The sequence below is a fragment of the Trichosurus vulpecula genome, chromosome 4 (assembly GCF_011100635.1).
Source record: "Trichosurus vulpecula isolate mTriVul1 chromosome 4, mTriVul1.pri, whole genome shotgun sequence".
Classification (NCBI taxonomy): Eukaryota; Metazoa; Chordata; class Mammalia; order Diprotodontia; family Phalangeridae; genus Trichosurus; species Trichosurus vulpecula.
The window spans coordinates 186,524,342-186,534,938 of record NC_050576.1 but is presented as its reverse complement, the minus strand read 5'-3'; the positions used below and the strand labels follow the sequence as shown (position 1 = coordinate 186,534,938).

Sequence of the window (10,597 nt, the reverse complement as noted above, 5' to 3'; positions counted from 1 at the left end):
CTAATCCTGACTTAGTACTGCACCCCCTCCCAGTCTTTCTCTCCTGTACACCATAAACCTTCCAACATACACTCCATGTGATACCAGAACATCCTTGGGCTATGACTAGGAAAAGGGAAAGCAAAGAGAAAGGTTCCCCATTAGACCCCAAGGACAGGCCCCATTGACCTCTGAGAAGGCCTCATCTATGTGACTTGCTCCCAATTTGCTTATCACACCCGCAAGGAATGGAGACAAGATAGAGACCACACCAACACCCTCCCCATCTCACCAGGGAATCTTCCAACTTCCTACCTAACCAAAGGTGAATCTGAGAAACTGTCCCTCCTTCCTGTTCTCCAAGATGGCAGCAAAAGAGAAACAGAGGGAGTTGGGGACGCTATAGGATTCTGCTGGAACAACAATAGTGAAGAGAAGGGCTTCTTTGTGCCCCGCCCCCCCCAGAGTGCCACACACACACACACACACACACACACACCTTCCAGTTTCAGACATGTGGTCCTCCTCAGATATCCCTCACCCACCCTCCAGCTGGGCTCAGCTGGATGGAAAAGAAATTTGCTTTCTCCTCCTGCAACTGCTTTCACTGACATTTCCCGGTGCCTTGAAAGGGAATGAACTGGGATTCTTTTTCTTTCTCTTCCTTTCTTTCTTCCTTTCTTTCTCCTTCTTTCTCCTTCTCCTTCTCCACCACCACCACAGCTAACCACTGAATTCAGAAAGACTCGAGTTCAAATCCCACCTTAGACATTTAGAGGTGTGACCCTGGACAAGTCACTTAACCCTGTTTGCCTCATTTCTTCAACACTAGCAATCACCTCCCCGAGTTTATCATGAGGATCAAATGAGACAATATTTTTTTGGGGGGGGCGGTGTTGCAGGGGGGAAGGCAGGGCAATTGGGGTTAAGTGACTCACCCAAAGTCACACAGCTAGTAAGTGTATCAAGTGTCTGAGGTTGGATTTGAACTCAGGTCCTCCTGACTCACTGCGCCACCTAGCTGCCCCAAGATAATATTTGTAAAACGTTTTTTTCAAACCTTAAAGTGCCATCTAAATGCTAGCTCTTATTGTTGTTATCATAGGGTGCTTTAAGATTTGCAAAGCACTTTGCAAAAATTATCTCATTTGAGTCTCACAACCTTGTGATGTGGGTGCTATTATCACCCCCATGTTACTGATGAGGCCCTGAGGCTGAAAGATGTTGAGTAATTGCCCAGAGTCACAGCACTAGGGTCTGAAGCAGGAGTCAAATTCTGTTCTTCAGGACTCCCAAGTCAGCACTCTATTCATTATGTCATCTAACTACCACCTGGACCAGAAGGCCAACAGAGGCTCAGGGGTGGGCATTAGGCTCTGTCCTATTCTGAGCCGGCCACAGCAAGGGAGCCCCGTGAATAGCGGCTCTTCTCGAGGGGTGAAGATGGGGGAACCATAAATAGCCATCCCTAGAGACTGGCTGCCCTCTAGTGGGGGTGGGTGGCGCACCCCCTCAGCTGCCTGTTGCTCTGGCTCCCCTTTCCTCCCTCCATACCTTAACTAATCCATTCCTGATGTCTTCCTCCATTGTTGGAGGAACCCTACAGATACTCTGGTCAGCAGCAGAGGCTTCTGGAAGGGCCCAAGCGCTCTTCTTCAAATCTCTCCCTCTCCTGTCAGTGCTGAAGAACTGATGATGGGATACTTAATTCCCCCAAACCTCTCTGGGTGCTGACCTAGATTCCACCTTAATGCAGAAAGGACACGTGCAAACACACACACACTCACAAATGAACACACACTCACTCAGCTGTTCCCCGAGACACTTCCCTTTGCAAATACACACAGATGTAGGTACACACACTCACAAACACATACACAACAGCTTACACAACTGAGACATTTACACAGACATTCAATTCCTCTCTGGAGGCAGCTCACTCTCTTGAGCCACCCCTCTCCATCAGCCCTCCTCCCCATCCCCAAAAACACTGAAATACATTTGAACATCAGAAAATGCCTGTCATTCTCCCTCAAGGCTGGGGCCCAGCACTTCTCAGGCCTCTGAGGACACAGAGCCCTAAATAATGGGAAACACAAGGAATATTCCCAAATCCCAGTACAATCTCAGAGTCTCATTCTCCTTCCTACTCCTTATATCCCCTTATGGAATTACGAGGGGGCTATCTCCCCAAAGATTTCCACTGTATCTCACAGAGTGGGAGATTGGGGGGGAGGGGGAGGTTTTCCCTCCTGTTTCCATGACAACTCATTTCGGTGGTGCTTTATTATGCCTGTTGCTGACTACTGACAAGGAAAAGAAACACACCAAGCCTTTGAGCTCCTCCCACTGTAAACCATCCATCCCTATTCCAGTATCCCATCTCATCCCATCCCCAGGAAGCATTTTAGCACAGGGAAAGAAATTAAAATACAGACTAAGAGGAAGAAAGGAAGACAGAGCAGTATATAAAAAGGCAGGGAGAGGACAAGACCAAGGGAGAGGGGGAAAAAGAGAAGGTGAGACTGAGGGAGAGAAGGAAGGAGGAGATTCAGAGGAAAGACAGAGACAAGAAATAAACTAGGAGACTGAGAAAGAAGTGAGGGATGGAGAGAAGAGGAGATAACAGAAAGACAAAGGAATGACAATGAGGAACAGATAAAGGAGATAAGACTTAGAGGCAGGCAGAGGTGATGGAAAACTGAGGGACAGAGGGAAAGGGAGCAGAAAGGACAGAGAGAGAAGAGACTAAGGGACAGATGAAAAGGGGGACTGAGGGAGAGAGGAAGGAAAGAGACTAGGATAGAGAAAGGATAGAGAATGAGACAGAGAAGTATAAAAAACTGGAAGTCAGAAGGAAAGAAAAGAGATTGCCGTCTAGAGAGAGAGAAGGAGGTTAAGAGACCAAAGAAAGGATAAATTGCGTGACAAAAAAAGGAGAAAGACTGAAGGCCAGAGAGAAGATTGGGGTTGAGAATATGAGAGGAAAGACAGCAGGAAAGAGAAAGAAAAGGAAACTGAGGGATGGAAGAAAAGAGCAGCTGAGGTGTAGAGGAGATTCTGAGAGACAAAAATAGAGAGAGATAAGGAAGAGAAGCAAGGGGGAAAGGGAAGAAGCAGGTCTAGAGAGAAGAGAGGGAAGAAAAAGATGAGGGTAGAGAGAGGGAAACTGAAGGACAGAAGGAAAGGGAGATTAAGAGAGGAGCCTGAAGAACAGATAAAAGGGGAGACTGAGGAAAGAGTCTAGAATAGAGAGGGGAGAAATTAAGGGTCAGAGAAAAGAGGAGAGTAAGGAATAGAGGAGAGTAAGGAATAGAGGAGAAGGGAAATTGTATGATAGAAAGAAGAAAGACTGAAGGACAGAGAAAGGAGTGGAACAAAGAGGGAAGGTGGAATAAAGGACAGAGGGGAAAGGAAATTAGGGGTCAAAAAGAGGGGATTCTAAGGGACAAACACAAAGAGAGACTGAGTGAGAGAGGAAGGAAAGAGACTGAGCCAGAGAGAGAAGAGAGACTGAAGGCCAGAGAGAAGAACAAAGAATAAAGAGGAGAGAAAATTGTGATAGAAAGAGAAGAGGCTGAGGGGGAAAAAAGGAAAGGAAGAGAACAGAAAGGGAAGTAAGACTGAAGAACAAAGGGGAAAAAAGATGGGGACCAGAGAGAAAGAAGATCAATGTTTAGATACAAAGGATAACTGATGGAAAGAGAGAAAAAAAAAACTGGTATAGAGAGAAGAAAGAAGGTCAAAGAAAGGAGAGACAAAAAATGAGACAGAGAGAAAGAGGAAACTGTAGGGGGGAGAGACAGAGGAGGAAGGGAGGGAGGAAAAGAGGGAGAGGGGAGGCAGAGAGAAAGGGAGGAGGGTCACAGACAGAGGGGGGACAAAGAGGGGTGCGAGAGAGAGAGAGAGAGAGAGAGAGAGAGAGAGAGAGAGAGAGAGAGAAACAGAGACAGAAGGAAAAGGGGATTGAGTGCAGAAACTCAGGAACCGATAAAAGGGAGACTGAAATAGAGAGAAGAAAGAGACTGGAACAGAGAGGAGAGAAACTGGAGGCCAGAGAGAGGAAGAGAGTGAGGGACAGCAGCAAGGGGAAGGTGTATTGCAGAAAGAGGGGTGTATGACAAACAAGAGGACGAAGAGACAGACAAATGACAGAGAACAAGGAACAGATTAGGAGAGTAGGGTGCCAACCATTCACTCTGAGCAGATGATTTCTACTTCAGTCTCTGATCAAACACACTGGAACCTAACTACGAAAATTGACCTGACAGGTGGAATGAACCTCAAGAAGTCATTGAATTCAACCTCCTGCCTGGCCACAGCCTTGACAAACTTTGTCCCACTTCTAGCAGAGTGCCCAGACTCACAAATTTCTACCACTTGAAACCATTGATGTATTTATGTAGCAAATTAGTGTGCATCTCAAACATGCAGCCTGGAGTGAGGATGGAGGGGGTGGGAGGGAGATGCTTTGACAATCACAGTATGCATCCATTCCCTTTTTATAAATGGAGATGCGAGAGCTCATAGAGGCTAGTGTCTTGATCAGTCACTTGCCATGCGAATGGAGTCTGAAGTAGATACTGTATGTCTCAACTCCTCAATTAGATTGTGAGCTCCTAGAAGGTGAGAGCAAGTTGCCGTGTGAATAGTGAACATTCAATATTGTAAATATTGGTTGATTAACGCTATCCGAGCCGGCATCAGCATCTCTCAAGCAATCTGGCTCTGGCGAAAATCTGCCATCTAGTGGACAGCTGTAGGACTACATCAGAGCTACAAGCCGAATTCTCCGTCTCATAGCAAACTAAATTGCGCATTGTGCTTTAAATAAAGATAAGGCACAATCCAATGTTACCCATCATGATAATAAGACTTTGTACATTTCTACCAGAGCTCTGGTCTGGGATTTAACTCTGAAATAAGTAAAAAGAGGCAAGGGAGACCCGGGCACTGAGACAGAGGGAGCGGTCCCAGGGGACGGGGGATTAAAGGAAAGGAGGGAACAGGAGGAGGGGGAAGGGAAGAGAAGCCAGGTGTTGGACCAGCTCTGACTAGAGAGATCTCTGAGTATTCAGCAGGAGATGTCAGGGTGGGGATGAGAGAGAAGAGAAGCAGGATAGGGACTCTTGGGCCCTTTTTTTTTTTTAAACAAGGAAGGAAAGAAAGAATAGTGCAGCAAAAGACCTGGACTGATCAAGTAGTTCCCTTCCCATTGTGGGAAAGCCTCTGAATACAAAAGAAAACATGAAGAAATAAGTGCTTGCTGAATAAATGATATCACCTAAGAAAAGCCATGGAAAGCCACATGTCCATATCAATGCCGTGGTGAAAGAGAGAAGAAAGAGACAGAAAGACAGAGACAGAAATGCACAGGGAAAGCTTTCAATAAGCGTTTTCTGTAGATGGCACAGAAATCAAGAAACACAGAGGAAGAGAAGATCAGACACAGGGAGACAAAGGGAAAGAAATACGCATTTATGCAGTGCCTATTATGGACCGTTTTACAAATCTTATCTCATTTGAGCCCCACAAGAACCCTGGGAGGTAGATGCTATTATGCTCCTCATTTTCTAGTGAAGGGAGGAAACTGAGCCGAACAGAAGTTAAGTTGACTTGTCCAAGGTCACAAAGCTAATAAGAACCTGAGGCCACATTTGAACTCATTAACATTCATACAATACTTACTATGTTATATCATGTGATCTTCACAAAAAACTGAGTAAAGTAACTTAAGTAACTTGCCCAGGGTCACACAGCAATAAGATCTGAACTCAAGTCATCCTGAGTAAAGGCCTGGCACTCTTTATCTACTTCACCACTTAGGTACCTGGCTAAGAGAAAGACACGGAGAGTCACAATGTACTAACAATAATACACAGAAACCAAGAGACAGAGAGATGAAAAAAGAGTCAAACCATCGCCCAGAGGTAGACACAGGCATACATTCACGGTAGCGCTGCTTTATTCACTACACATGCTAACGGAGGTGCTGTGACATTAAGACCCAGATAGACACACACATAAAGAACTTGCCGGACAGCTCCGGGTCCCTCCTGTGGTGTGGGATTGTTTCACAGAGTTATGAGTCCTTTCTTCCTAGGCTATTATGTTTGTGACTGTTTGGAGTGGCCCTACAGTTGGAGCTCAGCTTTTAGGGGAAAAAAACGAAACGGTCTCATCCAAGGCCTTAAGCCTATGTCTTACCAGGAGAGCATCTGATTTTCTCCACTCCATCACTTGGCTGTTAGAATTTAAGCAGATTGGTGGCCCCCAATGTTTGAAATGTTCCATCCTCCCCCAACAACCCTCCCCAAATACACACATACACACACACACCTTTCCTGCTTTCCCAAGCCCCATAATGCATTCAGTGATTCTCCCCAAGCCGACTGAAAGGTATTTGTAGTGCTGTATTAAAACTCACATAGAGTTCTCTCCCCTCCCCACCATTATCTCTTTTACTTTGCCCACCCTTTTCCTCCAGGGAGCCTAGGAGCCCAATTAATGGGACTGACTCTCGGCTCCTCTGAGGAAAGAGGGTTTGAAATGAGTATTTCTTTCCTTAATCCACCCTTCCCCCACTCCCATCCCCCATCTCCTGTTACTTCTGGTGGGCCGAGAGAGCTTTGTGACACAGGCCACATTACCAAGTGAAAGAAGGTTAGCCCCCCCCATCCCCCTCTACCACCCACCCCTCTTCACCTTTCTCTTTCCTTCTCCCCTTTTCTTAACAGCATTCCTTCACCTTTAGCTCCCAATTCCCCCTGCTTTTGTCTCCCCCAGCTTACCTCTTTTTCTCCCCTATCCCATTCTCTTCAATCACTTCTTTTCCCGTTTCTCCCTCATTCCTCTTCCCTCTTTGTCACCAGCTACCCCCCCCATAGGTGGCCATTCCAAAAGAAAACCAGCAGTTGGTTGTTTTCCTTTTCTACCCCCACAACCCCATATCTCTCCTCCCCCAAAACACAGCTGGTTAGGAGGAGGTCACTAGGGTTCATAGGGCCAGATGTTGAAGGGAGAACTATGCCTAACCATTGCCCACCCCCAACAACAAAAAAGAAATGGAGGAAAAGAGCCACAGATTTTTTTAAAAAAAACAAGAAACCCTTTGTGGCCCAAGGTAGTTTTCCAAGAGTCCTTTCTCTGCCCCACCCATAAGTGGAGGTGGGGAAGCCTTTCCCAAGTTTCTTCTACTGGAAAAATGGGTAAAGGTGCTTTCAACTACAAACTGCCCCACTGCCACCAAAGAACCCAACTTGCAATTTCTTCTTTAAAAAAAAAAAAAAGACTGGTGCCCCTAATTTGCTCTTTGGAGCAGGAGCAAGGTCAATCAGTGAAAACTCAGTCCAAGACTGAGGACCCAGAATTTTGAATCTATGGAGTTAGACCTTACCCTCTGCCATGCTAAAATCCCAACCTGAGCCAAGGTGGAGGTAATTCTCTCTCACGGGCTTAGTAGGTTCTTCCTCGCCTCTAATACCGTATTCTCCTCTCTCCGTCTCCTAGCTGGTAAAATTCAGGGGGATCAGTGGCCCCCACTAGGTGGGGGGGTGTAACAGAACAGGTCTGGCTTATCTCTCCACTTTCCCTTTTCTGTGTAAATAGACCCTCTGACCCCAAACCTAATCCCTGGGCTCCTCCCTACTCTGATCCATCAAGAGATCTCTGACAACCAGCTAAATACCCCCAAGTGCCCTTCTCTGACTACTCGGCTGAGGGAGCAGGCAGAGGGGTCTTTTCTGTTTGCTTTAATGAGATCTCCCTTCACCCTCCAACCTTCACTATTCCAAGCATTTGGAAACAATCAACCACTTATTCCCAATTTGCCCAGCAAAGGTCTCTCCCGTTTTCTCCCTCAAGAGCTTCTTGGTTCGGCATCTCACCACCACTTCCACTCCCACCCCCAACCCCAACTCCAGGCTGGGCCTGACCCACCCTCAAGGATCTCTATCACTTCCAACAGGCCCAGGACGGTTTTTGCGTCTAAACTCCTCCCCACCTCCCACCCAGCTCCAAGTGGAGAAACCTGTGCATAGGAAGCTCGAAAGGCAACTCGTTTGGTCTAGATTTTATTGATTTCTTCATCCATCCATTGCTTTCCCTGAGACAGCCTCTCACCCCCTCCTCAAAGTCTGCAGATTGGGGAGGGAGGGGGCTTCCCCCCTCCCCTTCAGAAGCAGAGCCTAGCCCCCGCCCAGTTTGTTTTTCCAATCCTTTCCAATTCCCTTTGACACCCCCCCCCCACACGCTCCAGGATTGGAGGGGGGGAGGGAGAGGGAGACCTAGCTTCCCAAGCAATCACCACCCCCTCCCCTACTTTGAGAAATCCCCCAAAGGAAAAGGAAAACAGCGATGATGGGGAAAAACAAAAAACAGATGTAGGAGGGGGCAGGGAGTGGTTGCTGGAAAGAAAAGGGGTCTCTCTGGTTGGGGTCACCAGTATTGTCGAGCTGAGGGTTAGGGGAGGAGATGAAGAGGTATAGGCCTCCCAATTCCCCAAACTGGCTGTTACAGAGTTTTGCTACTTTTGTCCAATGGGGGGTTAGAGGAAGAGAAAAAACCTGGGAAGGAGAGGGAGGGGAAAGGATGCGGGCAGTTAAAGTGCCAGGAGTCCCCGAATTGCAGGAGGGTAATGAGAGGATCCCCCTTCCGTCACCTCTAGCTACAGATTGCTTCTCCAGCCCCCGCCCCATTCTGTCCTCTCACTGGAACAGAAGTGTTTTCTTCATCCCTGGGGTCTTTCCTTTAAATAACTCCGAGTTGGTTTCCCGAGGCAGTCCCCCGCACCCCACCCCCTTACAAGACAGAAAGAAGAGCCCAGAGCTGGAGCTACGCTCTCCGTGCCTGTTCCGGCTTCTTTTTCTCTCCCCCGAGGATGAGGTGTCGCTGGGATGGGGTAGAAGAGATAGCTGGGTACTTCACCTTGATTCCATCAGGCTCCCTGCCACACTTGGAGATCCCCAGCGAAGAGTAGGAGTTTGGGGAAGCGTGTTATGTAGGGCTCTCTGCACACCTCTCCAAATGGACAGAGCCCTGCAACTTCCCCCGCTTCAAGGAAAGAATGTGGGGAACCGCTCCCCATTCAGAGCCTGTCCAGTGTGCGCCCCCAGAATCTGAGGCTGGGAGGCTCGGGGATGGCGGGTCCTCCTAGCTGCCATCTCCACAGCGGGTGGGCCGGGGGCGGTCGGGAGGAGCCACAAAGCCTTAGCGAGGATGCGGGCCTCAGGTCCCCGTCTTCCCCCACCACCAGAGCTGGAGGACAGGGGAAGCTGGCTAGGAGGCTGAAGGAGCTTTTGGTCGGGAGCGACGCGGGGGGACGGCGAACCTGGGTGTTGCGCTGGGGAGCTACGGGCCGCCGGCGTTTTTTTCCCGGTCTCCCAGACTGGGCTTTCGCTGGGGACGAGGCTGGACGGTCAGACACTCTTCGCAAACTCGGCCCGTCCAGCACGAAGCCTTTAGCATAACACCAAAGTTTCGACTGGCGAATTAGGCGATCGAAATGTTCCCTCCGGGGATCCTCCGAGGGGGCTGGCGCTCCACTGGCTGCAGCAGTCTCCGGGTTAGGATCTGAGATCTCAGAGGGCACAGAGGGTGAAATGTCCTCAGGGGAGGCAGCTTTGACCTCGTCCCTCTGGCTAAGAGGCAACTGCTGGGACTCCACTCTCGGGGCTCCCAGCTCCCGCTGGGCAATCTGGGCGTTCGAAGGCAGCAGGGGAGGAGGCAGCAACCGGGGACTGGACGCCCGGGGCAGAATGGCGGTGGTGATGGACGAGGTATTGAGCTGCGGGACCAAGCTAGGGGTGGATTGGGCAGGAGAAGACGGGAAATCCCGAAGTGGGGGAAGAGCTGGGCAGGCTAGAGCGGCCCTGTGAAAGCAAATACTCGGCTGTCCGCGATCTTCCTCCTCCTCGCTGCTGCAACTCGGCACTCGGGAGCCCAAGTCCTCGCCGTCTGAGAAGTCGCCGGCTCTAGTCGAATCCGAATCGCTAGAATAGCCAGCCGACGTGCCGGCCTTAGCCGGCAGCCACTTTAGGCTTTCCCGGGCCCGGCTGCCCCCGCAAAGAGGGCCCATGAGAACTGACGCTTGCGGCCCCAGCTCCCCCAAACAACTGTCCCCGGCCACTCCCTCCAGCCCGCGGACGAGGCCCAGTTGGGGGGCCCGCAGCTTGGCGAGGGCGCAGAAGGCAAGGGCGCGCAGGCAAAGAGGAGAAAATTCTTGGGGACCCCGGCGTGGTTTCCGGGGTGCAGGGGAGCACGGAGATACCCGGGAGGCGGCCTGGACGGCTGGCCGGGACGCGGAGCGTAGGGTCTCCATGGGGAGGCCTGGAGGGTCACCCACTGAGAGGGTCCTTTTCTCACTGGCCTGGTACCCACGCTTCCCCAAGGCCCCGCAGAAAAGGAGAACATTGCCCCCCCTCGACGGGAGATCTCTTCTTTGGGGCGTCCGCCACCGGCTCCACAGCAATCTCCGAGACTCGTCTTCTTGCCCTTTCTTTCGTCTGCTCACGCGTTCAGCCCGGCCACCGGACTCCTGGGTCCTCTTCGAGTCCTGGCGTAGACAGCCACCCGGTCAGGGGAGCGGGGCATGATGCAACGCCCCGGAAGGGGGAAGAAG

The 10,597-nt window shown here is 50.1% G+C and overlaps 1 protein-coding gene across 1 annotated transcript; it reads right to left on the bottom strand.

The window, feature by feature from the left end:
* Positions 1-8,901: 8,901 nt before the first annotated feature.
* On the bottom strand, positions 8,902-10,305 carry LOC118845546 (elongin BC and polycomb repressive complex 2 associated protein). The gene has a single exon (XM_036753500.1). It carries the CDS (start codon positions 10,295-10,297, stop codon positions 9,065-9,067), a length of 1,233 nt encoding a protein of 410 aa, XP_036609395.1. The 5' UTR covers positions 10,298-10,305; the 3' UTR covers positions 8,902-9,064.
* Between the last annotated feature and the right edge of the window lie 292 nt (positions 10,306-10,597).